Here is a 20,713-nt window from a genome sequence, read left to right as displayed (position 1 = left end):
GGAGAGACTGTGGGTGTGGAGGGGGGACGGAGAAAGACAGTATGAGAGGGAGAGACTGTGTTTCTGTGTATCTCTATTCATGGTTATTCATTTGCGTGTGAGATAAATAAATCTGGCTTTGAAAATTGGAAATGCATGGATTTTGATTTTATGTCATTTCGTGTTTGTGTGAGAGAGGGAGTGCGTTTGTAAGCACACATGTATGATGTGGCTCTTGGTACTACCACGGTGATTTTTGTGGCTCTTGGTCTCTGACTGGTTGGCCACCCCTGATCTAAGTGAATGTGCTTCATTTGCTGGGGTGTGCCTTTGTTCGTTTTTTGATGATATGACACTCTCCAGAGCGACACATATTTGTCCTTGAGCCTCCCTAAGTGTCTGGGGGAAAATGCAAGACCCTCCCTTCACCATAAATAACCATATTTTGCACTTTCTGGCTATGATAAATGGCGTGATTTTGGAGCTTTGTAAAGAAAACATGCCTTTAAACCCACTTCCTGGTTTGGGGGTTCTAAATTTGGTACAAAATATGACTGGTAAAAGTTAATTTTCACTCCCCTAAGCCAAATTTATAATAAAACAACTCCCTCCCTAATGTTTAAAAAATTATTTGAAGTGCCTCCCCCATTGTGCAACACCCCCTGCCCTCATATAAGCAATGAACAGTCCCTAAATGCAACCAAACCTTCCACATTTCATGCTAATGCTAAGTGTTCTACTAAGTGTCGTATGCCTGACAAACCAGTATTAAGCCCTTGAAACTGTACATGTGTCATGCCATTCAGCCTGCAAATGAATCATCCATGTCAGCAAACAGTACAACATACACCACAGGTTAGCACAGAGGCAAAACTCTTACTTGTTCCCCCTGATTCCTTCCCTGCGCACTGTGGCGAGGCCCTCGCTCACCAGAGATTCAGCAATGTTCTCGCCTGCTGTGTCTAAAATGAGACGACAGAGAGGAAAGAAAAAAAACCTATCAGACACTTCTGAAAGAGGAGAAGTCTTTTTTTTTATTTGTCTTTTTAAGAGCGGCGTGATTAAAATTACACAGCCGTTCGCTCCAGTCAGGTAATCTGATTGGACAAGAGGCAATCATGAGCGCTGACATTTAGGATAAGAGGGACATTTACGTATACAAAATCATGTTTTCGCAGGTGTGCTGATTTAACGCTTGATTACAAACTATTCTCAGTTAAAACGTACTTGCGGCTGATAAGCTAGCAGCAGGTACAACTTCCTTTGAAAACACTTTGCTGCTCTGCACCACAAAGTGTTTGGAAAAGCAGAGTACTTCAATTTAGCAGAAAATATACACAATATTTTGATAGCACAATCATAACCCGGTTTGATTTCACTTCACAGGTTTGTTGAATTCAGTATAAAGTGCTCAAAAATAAAAAGGGACATTTATGGATTCACATTTTCCCCAATCTGGACACTGTTTACACCAGTGTGTAACTTCAGATGTGACTGTCTGCTCACCTTTCCCCAGGTACACCATGCCGTACTCCCTGCCCAAAGCGGTCTTGATTTCCACAGTGAAGCACACCTCTTTGCCGATTAGCTTCTTCCGCAGGAACTCTCTGGCTTGAAACGCCCATGGCTGCAACACACACAGGAATATTAATGTACCCTTCCACGGGGAATCAAAAGGTCATCACATGCATTTTCACTCATGAGACTCATCAGTGTCATTTAAAATAACACATATATTGTATTATTTTCTGATTGAATTGCAGTATATTCATATTTCATGGTCCAAACTGCAGGTCCTTCTGCCTCTTCACAGCCACCACACACGTAACAGTCCACAGCAATGAAGTGAAAATAGTACACACTGAACACAATAATGTAAAGCAAAATATCTCTGTAAGCTGAATTACAAGTGTATTCTGTGAAGTGTATATGTCTCACAAAACAGAGCCATGTTTGCACCTCACATAAGCCAATAAATTGACCATACACAGAGGAAAAGGATTGGATTTGGGAGGCAGAGTGGTACGAACCAGCTGGAATCATTTACTGAGCATCTGAACTACATTTAAAATGTTATTTAACCTCACACTAGTTAAATTATTATTGCTCTGACAATTAAATTGATTTTAAAAGGCATGTCCGTCTGTCTGGAAATACATTTAAAAATGAAATGCAGAGTTTTAGAGTTGCCTCTGACACTGCCTAAAGTGTTGGACCAGGTATCAGTGAGTATACGAGTCTGTGCGTCATTCCAATACCACATCATTTATTAATAAAGTTTAAAATAGTTTCACGTCCAGATAAGACAGCAGTTTACACTAGTCGCATCTTAAAGCCTCCAGTTCGATTGAGAATTTACATGTTTGTCTCTCGGCTACATCATGATTTATATAATCAAGCATGGTCTAAATACCAATTCATATATAATCACAACTGCTCGATGATGATGATGAAGATAGCAGAACCATGTGACGAAAAGCGTGATCTTCTCCTCACATCAGCATTCACCCACAAATTGGAATTGGGTGGTGCTGCAAGACGACTTAGCAGGACCTTATCCTGCCTTTGCCAAATGCACAAATACAAACACAATGGGACAGAGCTGCTCACCTCATCGGGGGTGTCCTTGGTGTCGGGCTGGCCCTGAGCGGCTCGACGGGCCATGGCCCCAGCTCGGATATTACTGAGATTGATCTGACGCTCCGGGGGTGGGCCGCCTCGAGGCTGGCCCCGGACAATGATGGCGCAGCCTGACAGGACCTGGAGAGATGACAATAGAGACTGTGAGTTAGAGAAGATAAAATCAACGGTAAAAAGTTTCATTTGGTGAATGCAGATTCATATCTTGAATGTGCAATTCACAAGCCACAAATACCAGCAAACAACACCTGGGAGATCAGTGGTCACCTTTAGGTTTCTATTTCCTCTCAAACAACACACACACTCTGACACATTCAGCGAGCCGTCGTGTCATTTGCATAGTGGCAAGTGTCAATCTGATAAGCACTATGGGAGGGATATCCTTCATTTAACTACTCTAACATAAACAAGCACAGTAAGTAGGCTAATAAGAAACCCACGGACGTAGTGCATCAGATGTGAGTTGTGTTAAGCCTGCCGTCTGCCAATTCACCAAAACCTTAAAAAGGTGTCACAGGAAACTATAGAGCTGCACGTTGCCAAGGAGACAGTGTGTCATTCAAACGCAAGGTGAGATCACGCTATCTGATAACGTAGCTAAATACAACCAAAAAAAAAAAAAAAAGATAACCTACTCTTGGATTTGACAACCGTGGCATTTACACGAATCTGAGCAAACACTTTTTATCTGCGGACTCTGCAGCGTGTCTGCGGGGAGCATCACAGGGGGGCTGTTGATCTAAGATGTGGGTTAGATAAAGTCTTTCATCAAATCGCCATCACTTCCAACTGTCTGACTCACTCAATCCAAGTATAGGCTGTGCAGAAGAGTGGCTGTAATCTTTACACACAAGGCAGGCATGGAGAATAGAGGCACTACCCCCGTCCTTCTCTGTTTAGAAAAGGGACAAGTTCCACTTTGAGTGCGCTACACGGCTTTGCCTGACTCTAATCACCTTCCTCAAGGAGCAGAGTTGACTGTGGTAGATAAGGACCATTAATAAACACATGTAAATTAAGTATGCTGCATGCACATGGTGAAAGTTCTGCGTTAGATGTTTATTTCTTAGCAAAAACAATCAATTCCTTCGGTATTAAACCAACTATAGTGCAACCTACTCACACGCTTCCTTTTCAAGGGAGCACACAGGCACTTACCTGTTTACAATAGCTACCACAGGTGCAAAAATAGCCCTTCTTCCAACCCAGGAGACACGTGTAATTGTGTTGTTGAGTGTGCTCTCAGTGATAAAGTGCGTCTTGCTGAATTCATATCTGATTGTTCCTGTTTGTGTCATGATGGCACACAGGAGGCTGTGCACCTACTGGGCACCTTCACAGGTCAAACTAGGGAACTTAATGTGAAAATCTATTAACTTTATTTAGGTGAGAAAAGTTTGTCTTGCTGTTTGAACAAAGTGCAAGGCAAATCTAAAATCAAAGAAGGTGTAGTAGCATATGGAGGAGCAGAGACTGCACACAGCAAGGATGAATGGGAGATTATAGGGGCAAGAAATCTGTAGCGACGTGTCAGTTTCCCGTGGTTGGTTTGAACCAGCACATTGGGGGGAAAAGCTATGTGTGTGTGTATGTGTGTGTATGTGTGTCTGTGGCTTGAAGGCTCACAAGACATTAACCAGCGTCTTGAATCATAGTTTTCCTTACGTTAATGACCGGTACTTTACCCGCTGAAATGTGACACAATAGTATTTATAGGAAACGCTGAGTGGGACCTTAATGAAACGTTATATGTATTAGCTTTGACTGTTAGCTTGCATGCTAACGCTACTTGGCTGTGCTACTAATGTCCATGAGGCCAAAAAGATAAATAATTTCAGTTTGAAGGGAACGCAACTTCCAGCAGCACCCCAGGGCACGAACTTTGTCCAGAAAAGTCAACACTTGGCTGGACAGCAAACGCTAGTTAGCTAGCAGTTAGCTAGCCGCTAGCTGGGAAACTAAACATCTGTTAGCGTTGCAGCTAAGTTACTAAATGACAGTTTACAACCAGCGTGGCTGTAAATGCATTTAAATCAACTTTGAGTCATGGACGTCGGCTTTTGGCAGTTTAGTATTTATCGACACACTTTACATTTCCAGTAAGTGGTTAGTTAAGTTACTTAAAGCTAACTAGCAACACAGCAAGCATGTGCTAACGTCAGTTGGCTTCAGCTTACTAGCATGCTAGCAAATTTAGTAGCATACTAGCTAATGTTAGCTGGCATGCTGCCGCAGCCAGGTGAGCGTAATGATAGTGACAGTTGTTAGCGACACATTGCCAACACTGGCAGCTATCACACAATTGCATTTATATCGTTATATAAGTTAAATTAAAGTTGTACGATAAGCGAGAGTTAGTTTAGCTTGCGTTAGCCCCGTGGCTCGCTAAGCTAACTAGCTGTATCCTTTACACTCACGTACACTCACACACTCATATGTTAGATTTCCTACCATTTTCACAATTCCTCTCTGCAGAGCAGCAGCCGGAGAAGGTGCTGTCTGAGCTGGTGCCGAAACCGATGCCATGTCCAACCGTTTAGGAGATAACGTTAACGCCGTTAAGGGGTGACCAGGTAAGGGAGCTGGGACTCTGAAGTGAGTGCCTGTTCTACTGAAAGCCAAGAGAAAAAGGCTGAGCACCGATCAACACACACGTTATACCGGAAACACACTCTGCCATGCATACACACACGTCAAAATCTTTCCGGGTCTGGGAGCGGAATGAACAGGAGCGAATGGAGCCCCTTCGCGACCGCACAACAGAATTGAACCGAAGACTTCCGGGTCAGGAGGTGCGACACGTCAGCATAGTGTTAACCCAAGTAATGCTGCCTTCAGGGCGGCTCGGAAATTTTCCGATTTGGATCTGAGCCTCGCACAAACGACCCTGCAGATGACAAATGAAGTATAAATATTTCTGAGAGTTGCCAGAAAGAAAAATATCATTTGGGTTTTGAGAGCACATCAGCTGTGTTAAAAATCTATGTTAAAATGGTGTACTTTGAATTAAATGTCATTTGTTTTATATATGTATGTATATATATATATATATATATATATATATATATATATATATTTTTATTNGTGTTAAAAATCTATGTTAAAATGGTGTACTTTGAATTAAATGTCATTTGTTTTATATATGTATGTATATATATATATATATATATATATATATATATATATATATATTTATATTAACGACAGGGATGTAAGTATAGTCAGTGCAAGCAGGGCGATCACACTGGGGCCCCTGGGGTGAGGGGGCCCCCCAACAATATGTTAGGCAGATAACAGGCCTTATGAGTAATTTAAATTTTATTCTATTGATGTATATATGGTAGTTGAATTTCACACTTACAGCCTCAGCACAGTGATTATATATATTTTATTTTTGACATTTTTATATCTTAAGTACTAGTGTTAAACACTGTAGCATAATGCACATTATATTTTTTTTATTTAATGTATTTTAATTTCTATTTTATTTTATCTTATTGCTTTATATTTAAATATTACTTCTTATAATTCTCTATTCTTTACAACAAAGCATTTCTGATTCTAGTCATCTTTTTTTTTGTGCAGCAGCAGTAGAAAGCTAAGGCTCTTGTCTCTCCCATCATCACGTCATACCTCATGCTACCCTTCCTTACGTGTGGCGTAAACGTATATCTTGTTTGCATAATCCAAAAAAAAAAAACATGACAGCTAGAATATTCATTTTTTTTACAGCAGAAAGCTTCTGTCTTTCATGTCATCACGTTGTAGGCTCCTAATGATATCATTGCACTACATTATGTTTGCACTGCAAATCAGGCGATGGCGTTTAGAGGAATGGATGACGAGTCAATTCAATTCAGTCCAATTCAATAGAACTTTCTTCAGGATTTCAAAAACTAAACAATGCACATAATTCAAATAACATATGGCGCTCTAAGAAATATTTTGCATATGTTTCTACATTTAAAAATCTTTTGGATCAATATGTTGAATATGAATATGTTTTTATTTTGTAAAATCTGAAAATAGAACCTGGCAGATTTTTTATGACACAATTATTATGGTTTACTGACTTACATAATCGTGTAGCTTAGGTTGTGCAGATTTTAGGGATATGAAGCATATAGATACTCCAAAAAACATGACATCACAATAAGCAAAAATACCAATGTAGGCACTGCATGGCAGAGCGTTTCTATTGCAGAGTTCAGAGGGTTTAATATTGTGCCATTTGCTATATTTGCCACTGAAAAGGCAAACCCACCTACATCAAGGTTTTCTTTTGTAAAAGGGTCAATAGCAATCAAAAAAAACATATGTTTCAGCATATATTCTACACAAACTATTTATAAACAATTAAAGAAGTGCTTCATCATAATAACGTGCACTGGAGCCTGTTGTCACTACCTTAACCGATAACAAGTAGGCAGCTGCACTGACTCATTCTCACTCTTTGTTTGTTTTGTCTTTAATAAATTATAATAATAATTTTACTCTAATCTCCTGCATATCTTCTTCTCCTCATTTTGGCTCTGCAGCTTTGTTCCACAGGATTTCAAGACTTAAATCCCACAAACCGAATAAGATGTTATAACAGTTGCGTGATTCTATTCATTATTATTTCTGACTTAATCTAAGAGGATCACTGAATGATTAGGGGAAAAAAATAGGGAATACTAAATTGAATTATCTTCTATAGAACAGGACAGCTCATTATTCTATGGACCCCTTTTCATCATGACAAACATTTGGACTTGTCAAAGCAGGAAATAATACCATTCATGATGGCTGCATTCCATTTAGGTGAGCCAGTTCTAGGGCTTGTGCATGCTCACTCATAAGCCATAACTCTAATGAACATGAAACAAGACTAAACATGATGATGGCAAATATAAGTAATGGATAGTGTCACCATCAGTATTGTGATGATATCACCTCACCAAGGATCATCTTATTTTGTCTTGTTCTGCTGCTGTTCAGTCACACTGAACTCGCAGATGTGATTGTGACTAACTGTGTGAGTGGGAAGCAGGGCATTGCTGGGAAATAACACCAATGCTCAGGGGACCTACTCTAAATATTTGGAGGCTAAATATCTTGAAATGTTTTTACATCTAAATGCTCAGACGTTAATTCCCAAAAGGAGTAACTGGTACTGATGACTATGAACTGTGTGTGACGGAGAGAGACAGCCAGACAGAGCGCTCCTTGGCGCAAATTCTAACTCTCTGGTGGTCCAACATCTCCTATTGCTGTTTAGCTGTGTCAAGATTTTGAGACTGTGAAGGCCACAGCACATGAGGCACCTCATTTTCATATTCATGCAACCACTCACCGATTTGTTTTGCCCTGTAGGGACTACTTTAATTGTCACCTGTCTGTAGATCTGTTGCTGTTGTCACAAGGCATCTCTGCATATGGACTGAACTCTAGGACCAGTTGGGTAAGCAGCACCAGGAAATATGGAAGTTTAACTTAGAGTAAGCTGTCTTTAAAGTATATTGTATGTTTCATATGCTATAGGTGTATATTATTGTATTTAAGCATATGTATATAATCAATTGCAACAGCATTGTATCGTTACAAAAAACACCCTTCCTTCCCCACTTTACTTCCTTTGTCAATGCGTTTATACCACAAATACCACCCTGTGTCCTCGAATGCAACACATTCTCACTCCGACCTCGTCACATATCAGTGTTTGGTCATGGACCTTCCAAGTCCAGATACGACATGAAAGGTACCCTGGGTGCGTTGGTCGTTGACGTTCTGGGACACCATGTCAAGTTCTGCCTGTTACATGCATTGTCTTCTTTCAAAATACACTTCTGTTGTCACAGGAAAGTTACTGTTTACATACAGTCTCTTTCAAAATAAATGCACTACATCGGTACAACAACACAAATTGATGATTTTTATCCTCCAACAACTAATGCACATGGTTGGGTTTAGGAAAAAAGAACAGGGTTTGGCTTTATAATCTCTAAAAGCACCACTCTCCCCAGTGAAAGTCGGTGTTTGTTGGACCCATCCACCACCCCTTGCGCTAACCCTACTTGGACTTTCGCCATCTTAACTTTCGTTCTTGTCCTACCCGATTCCCCCGACACTGCCAAGCACCATTAAACGATAACGGCGACCGGCCACGTATCATGCTGACGTTAAAGGATGTTTTTTTGGTCAGTGTCTGATGCCGTAAGTCACTGCCCAATCGCCGGATTTCGGCGACTTCAGAGTGAGATCAGGGTGGTCATATAAGGACATCACATTTTTTATACTTCAGTCTACTTAACCTAGACCTGTTGCCCTCATTCATGGACACTTTTATGCCATCTAGTGGTAGTGAGAGCACAATACACTGATCCATGTAAAAACAAGATGGCAGCCATCTTTGCCAAGTCAGTCTGCAGCCGATCCTGACACAAAAGTGGACAAGGTCCAAAACCTGATCACATGTTATGGTTGAAACTTGTTTATTTATGATTAAAAATGTCTGTAGTTTGATATGGCAACAAATTTGACCAACTTTAGCAACAGTAACAAGACGCTGTTAATCAGGAAATACTCGTTTGAGGACATTGGGACTTAATTATCGCTAACGATGTTGATTTTTTTATACTTACTGGGTCCTATCCAGCCAACATTTGTATGTGGAACCCATGTGGGTAGTAAATGGACTGAAAAAAAAGGGCCCTATAAGGGATTGTCCATTGGTTCCATAATGTACCCATTCCAGTTGCCCATACAGTTGGGTTTAATCAAGTAAGCCCCACATGCGTTATGCTAGGGCTACAAGGGTACAAAGTAGGTATGGACCCAAAATGGGCATCTTATCTGGGGGCCCCCTTGGGTAAACTCACCCATGTGGGCAATTGGCACGGGGCCAATGTAGAACCTGAGGACAATCCCAAAGAAGGCCCATTTTTCTGTCCAATTACGACCCATATGGGCCCCAAATACAAATATTTGCTGGGTACAAATTGTGAGGAAAAATCAAAAATGCTTACTAAACAAAAGTTCAGGTCTCAGGGGGATATGCAATGAGTTGTAAGTGGTGTGTTAATGTGTTGATGTGGCCCTAGGGGTGAAACATCACATACTAAACATAGCTGAGTTTGGCTTAATATAATAATTTGTGATTATGCTTTATGCTTGGATGTTAACTCCAATCAGTCAGTAATGGCAAAATGGATTTTTACCAAATTGTCAACACTTAAAAATGATCACTTGACATTTTGAGGTTTTTATACAACCTCTGTATTTACCATATTAAGCTCGGCTGTTCAGGCCAGAGCATCTTTCATTTTTACTAGTCAGTTTCCAGCTGACTAATTTGTACGAGTCAGTTTTATTTCCACAAATATAAAAAAATATATAATTTGTATTAGTGTTTCAGCAGCTACTCACTCATTTCAGCAGGTAGGAAAGAAGCTGGCTCGATACCTGTGGGGGGAAAAATGAGAGGAAATAAAAGAAGTGATTTACATGATAAACTGTGAATACACAATCAGACTGAAGAGAATATTAACACCTTTTTTTAATGGTACAACTTCAAAATGTTCTCACATTGAAAATGAACGTACTTACCCTGGCACTGACCTTTTGATTTGGCTTCCTGTAAAAATACCGAAAAAATCTTCACATTATTCCCAACTGACTGTGTCTCGGTCCCATTTGTAATAGCAACCTGGAATTAGCTTGTAACATGCACCCAAAAAACGCCAATTTGCGTTGTTGTCCTGACAAAGGGTGTTTATTTTGAAAGAGACTGTATGTAAACATTAAATTTCCTGTGAAAACAGAAGTGTATTTTGAAAGAAGACAATGCATGTAGCAGGCAGAACTTGACACGGTGTCCCAGAACGTCAACAACCAACACACCCAGGGTACCTTTCACATCGTATCTGGACTTGGAAAGTCCATGACCAAATGTCAATATATGACGAGGTCGGAGTGAGAATGTGTTGTCCACAAATTTAAAGTATTGAAAATCTCTTTTTGTATCTTTAAAAAGGAAGCAGAATCCTACATCAGGACTGGGAAAACCCTAAATTTGACCTCCAAGTTTAAGATCCTCTTATAGTGTTCATTTATTTTTTGGTATAATTTTATTGCATATCTTTTATTTATCTGTATCACAATTTGTTTGTAACCTCTGAAAGTGTCTGTCTGTCTCTTTGTTGCTCCTTATTCTCTGATCTTCTGTTATGTTCTTTCATACTATTGTCTCTTTGCTCACAAGGAAATGTGAAATAAAGAATATTAAAAAAACAAAAACAAAACAAACATTAGATTTGCTCACTGTGGTCCATGCAGAGTAAATCTGTAGTTGTCTCTGCAACAGACAAGAAGCTACAAGCTTCTCTCGGTTACTGAATTCCAAATTCCGCTCGCTATTGATATAAAAATGTCTATGTGGGCCCAATGTGGTTAGCAAATGGGCTGAAAAATGGGCCCTATATGGGATTATCCATGGGTTCCATAATGGCCCCATGGTTGGGTTTTCCCAAGTGGGCCCCACGTGAGTTATGCTTGGCTACATGGGTACCAAGTGGGTATGGGCCCAAAATGGGGATCTTATCTTGGGTAAAACCACCCATGTGGGCAACTGGCATGGGGCCATTATGGAACCCTTGGACAGTTTGATATAGGGCCCATTTTTCATCTCATTTACAACCCACATGGTGCTCACATGCAAATGCTGGCTGGGCTGTAAGAACTTATAGTTAATTCAAATCCCATACACTTGTGCTGCGCAAAGTTTGATCATATCTACAAATCTTTTTCATCACCACCACCACCACCACCAAACCGAATGAAAGCCTACTTTGGAAAGCAGGAATGTCGCTGACGATTTGGCCATTGATGTACTTGAACCTGTTGCATGTCTAAGTTGCAGTGCACAGCAAATACTGTCCTCAAATGAGTGATGCAAAAGTTCTCTTAAATCACGTGTCAAAAGTGGACTGAGATGAGATTCAACATGAAAAGATGTTTAAGACAATGTTAGAATAAAAGGAACGTATTAAAACGATTTCCTCATTTAAAAAATGCATTTAATTTTATCAAGACAACGGTGGAAGATTTTGGGAATGTAGTAAACGCCGGTGCTTTAACCTGGGCTGCGTTAAAAGTGTCATTAACACGTCAGTAATTCAATTTTGAGTCTTTAAATCCTTTGAAATAAAACAGGTGCAAATACTGTCAACAATCACGAGGTCAGAGCCGTGCTTGTTTCAACTGTAAAGCATTAAAGACTCAATTAAAACTGAATTACACGTTAAGATAGACGATTTGGGTGCGTTATCCTGCTGCTCCAATCGGCACACGTGGCCACGAACATAAACTCGAGGGAGCAACCCTGTAAATTATTATTTTAAAAAAGACAAAAACGAGCGTCTGCCTTCAGAGAATGGGAAAACATTCACTGGAGTGAAAATGAAAATCACAAAGACGCACAAATCTAATGAGAAGGTGGAGAAAACATGCTGGGAAAGCGATCAGGGAGGAGGCTGCGTTGCGCACACGGAACCTCAGCGCGCTTTTGGAGAGCTTTTGGTAACCTTTTTACGCGGACAAATTACCCACGTTTCTCAACGCTTCACGGCGCAGTCAAACACCGTTATATATGTGTGATGCACAAGACAAACACCCGGTATGTGTTGGTAAGATGTCAATTTATTCTGTGCCGTGATCCAGCCGCTTAAACTCCCGCTCCCTCCTTTGGCGAGCCCTGTTTAGAATTTACGCACCGCGGATATGTGGTACTGTCTTAACAACACAATCTAATCAACCTCGTTTGGCACGCACTGTACGTGCAATAAAGCACTATAAATCAATGGCCACATCAGCTCCCCGGTAATAAATAAAAAGGCTCGCCTTATTTGTCCTTTGTCTCGGTTGGCAAGGAGATGATGGTGTCCAAAAATGGCTGTCCTCTATCTAACCTGTCTGATTGTACACAGAGAGTGTTATTGTCCCCTAACCCAGGGTTAATGTATAATTTGGGCCATATGGCATTTTAAAATCTGAGCCTTTATTTCGGTGGCACTTCGATCTGTGTGGACCCAACTAATGATATTCAATTAGTCATTAAACAGGCCCAAAGACGAGCCTTGTGTGAGGTTTCACATAGGCTAATATTTGCTCGTCAAATATTTCCCTTTGAAACGTTTACAACGCATTTTTATCTGCTGGCTGCCCAAGGAACATCTGTGAGGGTTATTTTAGCCTCCCTCTTCTGGACAAACGAGGTCCCCCAATTGGCCCTCTCCTCGCGCCCATATACGAGTCTATTTGTTCACGTTTTGAAAGAAAATGTAATAAAGAGAGACCGGGTGATGGATTTATGATTTATCAAAAGCACTTTACCATATGGCAGTCGTCATTGAGCGCAGATTTCCAAATGTTTGCTTTATGAAAGGGGACCAGAGATCCCTTTTAATCTGAGCCACTTCACCTGGGAAAGGATGCTCGAGTCACGTGACCACCAGTCCCCCCCTAAAGGATGGGAAACATGCCAGTGTTGGGCATTTAGCTTCTTTGAAATGGAATGGAATTTGTGCCTTTATTAAAGTGCAAAAAATACAGTTTAAAGCCTGGATTTTGTTGCAGTGAAAATTTGGTTTGTCACATTGAGACTGTGAGCAGCCACTGCGCAAAAGGAACCGGTGTGAGTTCCCAAACTGGAATATTTCTGTGTTAATTCACTGGTTACAGCAATACGCAGACATTTAGAATTAAAAACACTATTTATAAGGATCCAAAAGCTGAAATATTTCTTTTTATGGCGCCAAGAAAGTCTGGTACATCTAAGAAATGTGGTGAAATCTACTCAGTTCATTGTCCTGGTGCAGAAAAAGCACCAAAACAAGATCATGACATTATTTCTTGGCGCATTTTTATCTTATTTGACTTTGTTTACAAAGCACATGCAACACAGAGAGCACATCTTTTAACTTGAGTTTTATCAGGCTGTTTGTATTTTATACTATTACTAAGTATTTTATGTGCATATTAAGGAAATCAAACTCAAACCTGGATTCACTTAAGTTAAATAAGAATGAGTGGAGGGTTCTTTGGAGGAATCCATCTCAATCATTACTTAAAATGACTCAACCCTTTGTTATAAAGAATATTGCTTAAAATCGAAGTGTTGAATTGATTTTAAATAAATGGGAAAACAAGCAGAAGGAAATCTGAATATTGCTATATGTAAAAATGTAAAAGTCTCTCAGCCTGAAGCTGATTCGAAGTCTCCAATGCGCACATTCACCTCCAGGCATTATTGACATTTCAGGTAACAGGCCACCACGTCATGTTGAGGTCTGCAGGCCTATAAATGCCTGCTGAAGGGCGTCATTCCCCTCATTGTCATCCACCACAGACACGCGGAGTTACTTGGACAATTTGATTTTTCGACTTTTTATACCATAGGTGTTTTTGTTTTCTGTCTGGGAACATTACGCATTTTGTTTTTCATCCAGCCTGCAGCCAGCGGAGATGTGTGGAACAAACGACGTGCCAAATAAAGGTTGTTTTTTATTTACAATTTTATTACACTCCACTTATAGGCTGGCATTAGATTTTAAGACGCCTAATTAAACCTCCCGCTGAGTCTTTGCAGCGCAGTAAACACAGGCCAGATGTGAACTGTAGTGCCATGACTATTTTTTCAGAGTGATCACTTGAATGTTGTCCTGAAGACAGATTTCAATAGGCTGTGTTATGATAAGGTGGTGGAAGCGTCAACCAGCTCGGAGGGATGTTTCTCAACGGCAGACCTCTCCCTGAATCCAAGAGGAGGAAGATGATTGAGCTGGCCTCAGAGGGAGTCCGTCCGAGCCAGATCTCCAGGATACTTCGGGTACGCAAAACTCTTTTGCACAAATAATGACATTTAGGCTTTAAATAAAGGAGACAAGTTGGTTTGTTGTGTTGATATTCTCACGCACAGCTCCGTATGACTGAATGAAAACATCACTTTATATGTGTTAAAGTGAAGAAAGCGGAATCTACTGCGTATTTCAGGTGTCCAATGGGTGCGTCAGTAAGATCCTGAGCCGCTACCGCCGCACTGGACTCCTGGAGCCCAAGACCATAGGAGGGAGCCGACCCCGGCTTCTCACCCCCGGTGTCATCTCCACAATCATCCAGTGCAAAAGGGAGAATCCAACCATTTTTGCTTGGGAGATTCGGAAAAGGCTCACAGCAGCGCGGATATGTAAACTCTCCAAAGTTCCCAGCGTAAGTGAGATTGATTTTTTTTGTCATGAAATTGAGAATGTTCAAGTATTTGACATGATGTATTTTGCATTATGTGTTTCTGCAAGGTGTCGTCTATAAATCGCATTTTAAGAAAGATCCACTTGGACCACGGGCCCATGTGCATGGAGATCAATGCGCACACAGAGCTGGGTGAGTCACCTGTGAAGGTCACTGGACTACTGAGAACAGCAAAATATATATTCTGTTTCTGACCAGCATAAAAACATAGTTGGATTTTCAAGAAGCTGATCTGATGTGTTCATATATCCATGGATTACTGGAAGAGCCTATGCAGCAGAGGCCCAGGGGCCCAAGGTGTCAGGGTCCCTCTGGCCTTCATCTGCAAAATGTCACTTAAATTAACATGTACTGACTAGCAAGAGACTCAGAATAACCACAAAGAGACACAAAAAGACAACAAAGACATGCAAAGGAACTGCAAAGAGACACTTAAGTAACTATAAAAAGGGGCAAAACAATCATAAAGGGACACAAAAGGAACAAGAAAGACACAAAATTACCTCAAATAGACACAAAACGACTACAAGAAGACAGAGAAGGGCCAAAAAAGGTCAAAATTACTTCAGAGAGACACAAAATTACCCCAAAGACAGATAAAATGACTTCAAAAAGACCCAAAACAACCACAAGGAGACACACAATTTTTAAGAAGAGACATAAAATGACCTCAAAGAGACATGAAAGAACTACAAAAAGAAACTAAATTACCCCAGAAAGAAACAAATTACTTCAAAGGGACACAGAATTACCTCAGAGAGACACAAAAGGACGACAAAAGACAAAAAAGTACCAAAAAAAGACGCAAAATGACTTTAAAGAGACACAGAATGACTAAAAAGCGACAAAATTACCATTGAAAGACACAAAATGACCCCAAAGAGACACAAAACACCAGAGAGATGCAACTATAAAGTCTGACTATAAAGTCTAGGAGACGTGGTGGGGGCCTTTTGCAAATCTGTGCCCAGGGAGACATTGTCTTACAATCCGCCCATGTGTATATCATGCACAGATTTTGCTTCTCTGATCCAAGAGGAAGTGAATGAGAGACAGATGTTGGAGACAGTATGCAGTGAAGACCAGAAACCTAAAGGTGCCCAGCAAAGAAACCGCACCACCTTCACAATGGAGCAGACCACAGCACTCGAGCAAGGTGACTTAGAAGTTCACAGTACCACAATTTTTTCACTCAGAAGAAGAGTAAAATGAATGTTTGTATCTCCTCAATCAGAATTCTCCCACAGCCAGTATGCAGACATGTACACGAGAGAGAAGCTGTCAGCTGAGATCAAACTCCCCGAGGACACCATCAAGGTAGGCTCATAATTCTTCACCATTAGAAATGCTCAAACAGAATCCCACATTTAATCTGCTGATTGTCTCCCAAAGGTCTGGTTTTCAAACAGACGGGCGAAGTGGAGGAGGGAAGCCAAACACAGCAGCGACACACAGAGTAAGTGTGAGTGTGTGTTCATGGCAAAGGCCTGGAAATATCATGCATCATCTGACATTATTTGACGATAATTATATTTTCCATAACTTCTGCAGACCTTAGCAAGCAAAGAGATTTTGTCCCTGTGAATCCATCACCGACACACAGCTTCACATCTCAGCAGGTACAGTGTGAGTGTGAGACCCTGTGTCCTCATATAAGGATATCATATTCTGAGTTTACATGACCTCATACTTCATTCTACTTTACTCAGACCTGTTGTCCTCCTTCGTGGACACTTCTTGTGCCATCTAGTGGTAGTAAGAGCACAATACACTGATTCATGTAAAAACAAGATGGCAGCCATCTCTGCCAAGTCAGTCTGCAGCCGATCCTGACACAAAACCTGATCACATTTTATGGTTGGAACTTATTTATTTATGTTTGATAATGTTTGTCGTTAGATATGGCAACAAATTTGCCCAATTTTAGCAACAGTAACAAACTCAGACGATGATAATTCGGAAGTACTCGTTTGAGGACATTGGGACTTTATTACAGTTGACAATGCTGAGTTTTTTATACTTAAGGGGTCCGACCCAGCCAACATTTGTATGTGGAGCCCATGTTGGTAGTAAATGGGCCCTGTAAAGGATTGTCCATTGGTTCCATAATGGCCCGAAGCCAGTTGCCCACATGGTTGGGTTTAATCAAGTAAGCCCCACGTAAGTTATGCTAGGGCTACAAGAGTACCAAGTGGGTATGGGCCCAAAATGGGATTAGTATCTGGGCCGGCTTGGGTAAACCCACCCATGTGGGTAATTGGCATAGGGCCAATGTGGCCAGTCCCATATAAGGCCCATTTTTCTGTCCATTTACGACCCATATGGGCCCCACATACAAATGTTGGCTGGGTACTGATCCTTAATAGCTCGTCTGAGAACACTGGGACATAATTATAGTCTTGTTTGCTGATGTTAGGACTTTATAATTGTGAGACTGTCCCTAGTTTGGAGTATGGAGCAAAGAAAATTCATCTAGAGTTACAAAACCAATTTGTAATTTTGTTTTTGCACAACAATGTTTGGACATTGAAATAAAGTTCTATACTTGTTTTACACACTGTGACTATTAAAACCAGACCCATCATCCTCATATGAGGACATTATTTTTTCCATAACTACTTCCTGTTTAAAGACAATGCTTAGTTTTTATACATTTTTTTTTAAGTCCTACCGATCCCAAACAGCTAGGGAAAATTTAAAAAAGCATACCACACAGAAGCTCAGGGTCTCAGGAGGATATACGAAAGCAGAATTTTCTAACAAAATGTTGGAAGAGTTCTGGTTGTTCCAGAAGAAGTGAGAGATTTCGGTATTGTGTCTTCTTCTGTCCTTACTCATTAGACATGGATGATGAAAAGTGTGATGTCACTATTTTCACGCACCAATCGGGATTTAGCAACATATGAATCTGTTAGAAAATTAACTGGCAATTATTTTTATAATTGTTTAAGTCATTTACTTTTGTACTTTTGCTTTTAAATTGGATACATTTTCCTGACTGTAATGACATACTTGTACTCAGGTAACATTTCCAATGCAGGGCTCTTACTGGTAACAGAGTATTTTTACAGTGTGGCATAATTTTACTTAAGTATAACTGGTCGTAATAGATAAAACCTAAAGTTACCAAGCTTATTTAGTCGAGAATATTCAATGTTCTGGAGCAATGCTTCCAAATTGTTAAATGTTAATCGGCTTTAAATGTAATTTTGTTTTAGTAATATGACTTCTATGATTAAAATCCTCTGAAATCGGCCTTCAAAATGGCTTTTGGCTCCTCTTATTGTACAGTCACATGTGGAATATGTTTGTGTTGATCTGAAGGCAACAGGAGCATCAAGAGTCCACTGTGAAAACTCCGAGGCCTCCTCTACATACAACACAGTTGCCAGGAAGTTGCAAAATGGCTACTTCCTCCCAACAGAAACAGGTGAAAATCTCTTTTTTTGGACTGTTTGAGACCATAGTAATAACATGTATGAATTTTGAAAATGGGCATAGGACCATAGAATCGTTAGATTTTTGACGAACTATCCTCCGTCTATCTGATGCACAGGTACGAGAAATTCCGAACATGTGACGTCCATCTCAGTCCCACCCTCATTCCTCCATCAGTCTACTGACATGATGGCCCAGGCCGTGACAGACAAGACTCCACTGGATCCCCACAGAGACAGATTCACTTTCCCACTGGTCCACCATCATGCAGACACAAGGACACTCCTCCCTTTAGCAGCGGAGACAGTAAGAGCGGACAACCCTGTGACTCAGAGCTGGAACCAGCAGGGGATTTCCTTGTCTTGGAGCCAGTTTCAAACAGATGAGAGGTTTCTGTTTGTGCAGCAGAACTGGGACGTGAATCCACATCGATACCTGGACTAAATGTGGGGCCACGTTTCTAACATCAGTGAATGTGTTTGTAGAATTTGAGTGCAGCTCAATTTAAAGACTGGATGGACACATTTTAACCAGCAGAGGGCGACAGAGGACTGGAGTTACAGCTCCTCCTTCTTTAAATGTACTGCAGATTCACTCATGACTTTCCATTAACTCTGTGTTCTTGAATTTCCATTAATAAGGTGTAACATAGACTTTATTATCACTGAATTCAAAGCTCTTGTAATCTTATCAGACAATGCTCATGGATCCTAAATGAATGAAATGAAATGAAACTTGCTTGTAAAGAAGTTAATGCAATGTATGAAACACAAAGTGCTGAATAAAGTTGGACAGAAAAGATGGTAATATTTTATGAAGTGATAATCGGTTTTATTCACGTACAGTTCCAGGAAATAAGATCTTATATGCCAAGATGTGATTAAGCTTGCGAAGACAGGTTCCTGCTTGAAAGGGTGTGGATTTTATAGGGTACATTTAGTGCTAATGGAGAATATGAAAACACAAATTATGTCTGAATGCTCTGCAGCGCTGTGACATTCAGTAAATCATAGCTCCATGGATCATTTAAGGTTACCACTGGATAATATGGATGTTATCTCTTTTATAGGCTTGGGCTTGCTGTTTGTTTCACTGCAGAAAGGAGGTTAAGGCGCTCCTCCAAGAGTTCCTTCCAGGGAGGGCCGGTGGGAAAATCTATAAACGTATAGCTTCAAAAAGACTAAACATGACCTGATATCTGCTCTGCTCGGTATCAGCTTTTATGACTGCGACAGGGCAGAGGCATCGAGTTCCTTTATATCCCTTTACTGCAGCGGAGAGACGGTAAGACTCGGAGTTTCTCGATAACTGGTCACCCGGGGAATGATTGGGATCAGAAGGCAAACAGCTTGGTCAGCAGCATGGAAGTGGCCTACTGGCAAAATGACTTGTCGGAATCTAATGCTACAATGCCAGATAGGTAAACGACATCTCCACATGACAGTGTGCACTTGTGCTGTGAGTTTTACTGTGAATGTAAATCATCTGTGAGCCTTTTAAATCGATTTGGTTCAGTTATTGAAATGGGAACATGATTTCCTCCCCTGAACAGTTGCTGATAGTGGTCAGGTTTAACAACTGTTTTAAGGTCCTTTTTTTAGTATTTCCATTTTATGCTACTCTAGATTTCTATTCCACTACATTTCAGAGGCAAATATTGCAACTCTTACATCACTACATTTGACGACAATAGTTACTACCTACTAGAGACCAGGTTTCTGATTCATAAAACCATGTGTCGGATCCATACTAAAAATGTATCTAGGACTGAAAGCCAAAATTGGTGTGTGCCAAAAAATATTTGCCAATTTCTACTATCAGGCTTCCACCTCACCATCTGTGTCGCCAATTTCCGATCTCCAAAATGTCGGTAAGCACGGGCCATGTTTTTAAAGATGGCAACTTTTGCGTGGGAAGTGGCATACGCCTCTTTTAGGCCTTGTTTTGTGCGTACACAATGTTTATAAATGAGACCCCAGGAGAGGGCATGTTATGGAGTACACTTATGAACTGCGAGGTCCCAACTTTTATACATAAATAAGTTAGAATTCGTTTAAACAGTCTGATTGAGCGACTTTTTATTTTGATATTTTGAGTTAACAACGGATTTCAGGGTTTGGGAGAGATTTTTTTTTTAACAAAAATGCTTCCCAAACCTCCTAAAAACGCGCAAGCTAGCAACTCGGAGGCTAATGCTACTAGCAAGACCACTGTGGATGAAAACATGCTACAGGCAGTCCGCAAGATTGTCAAAGAAGTTAGTCAAGAAGAGAACAACTGCCTACAAGAAGTGATCAAACGAGCCATCTCTCCGATTAACTCTTTCCCCGCCATTGACGAGATATTCCGTCAATCTGTGGGGGCGCAGTTA

General features: G+C 40.6%; 2 protein-coding genes across 2 annotated transcripts in view; one reads left to right on the top strand and one right to left on the bottom strand.

Moving 5' to 3' along the window:
• snd1 (staphylococcal nuclease and tudor domain containing 1) overlaps positions 1-5,314 on the bottom strand; it is a 269,267-nt gene extending 263,953 nt beyond the window's left edge. Inside the window, exons 1-4 of the mRNA XM_050036651.1 lie at positions 5,071-5,314; positions 2,590-2,739; positions 1,486-1,606; positions 860-941 (exon numbers count right to left, since the gene is read on the bottom strand). Of these exons, the coding sequence (XP_049892608.1) occupies positions 860-941; positions 1,486-1,606; positions 2,590-2,739; positions 5,071-5,145 (428 nt within the window). The 5' untranslated portion in view covers positions 5,146-5,314. The remainder of the gene's footprint in view (positions 1-859; positions 942-1,485; positions 1,607-2,589; positions 2,740-5,070) is intronic.
• Positions 5,315-14,038: 8,724 nt separating this feature from the next.
• Positions 14,039-19,122, top strand: pax4 (paired box 4). Its single transcript, XM_050036654.1, has 10 exons — positions 14,039-14,152; positions 14,355-14,485; positions 14,650-14,865; positions 14,952-15,036; positions 15,920-16,060; positions 16,139-16,221; positions 16,297-16,360; positions 16,456-16,523; positions 18,229-18,334; positions 18,461-19,122. The coding sequence occupies exons 1-10, from the start codon at positions 14,122-14,124 to the stop codon at positions 18,784-18,786; spliced, it is 1,251 nt and encodes a 416-aa protein (XP_049892611.1). The 5' UTR covers positions 14,039-14,121; the 3' UTR covers positions 18,787-19,122.
• The last annotated feature ends 1,591 nt before the right edge of the window (positions 19,123-20,713 follow it).

Source organism: Epinephelus moara, chromosome 23 (genome assembly GCF_006386435.1).
Source record: "Epinephelus moara isolate mb chromosome 23, YSFRI_EMoa_1.0, whole genome shotgun sequence".
NCBI classification, from domain to species: Eukaryota; Metazoa; Chordata; class Actinopteri; order Perciformes; family Serranidae; genus Epinephelus; species Epinephelus moara.
Note: the sequence above shows the minus strand (reverse complement) of the source record. Positions and strands in the feature narration are given on the sequence as shown.

What these genes read in the sequence shown, in the direction of transcription:
- pax4 (XM_050036654.1), top strand. Translation starts at nt 14,122, where the DNA reads ATGTGTGGAACAAACGACGTGCCAAATAAAG. An exon ending in AAACGACGTGCCAAATAAAG is followed by an intron (nt 14,153 to 14,354) that starts GTTGTTTTTTAT and finishes TGTTATGATAAG; the next exon opens with GTGGTGGAAGCGTCAACCAG. An exon ending in ACACAGCAGCGACACACAGA is followed by an intron (nt 16,361 to 16,455) that starts GTAAGTGTGAGT and finishes TAACTTCTGCAG; the next exon opens with ACCTTAGCAAGCAAAGAGAT.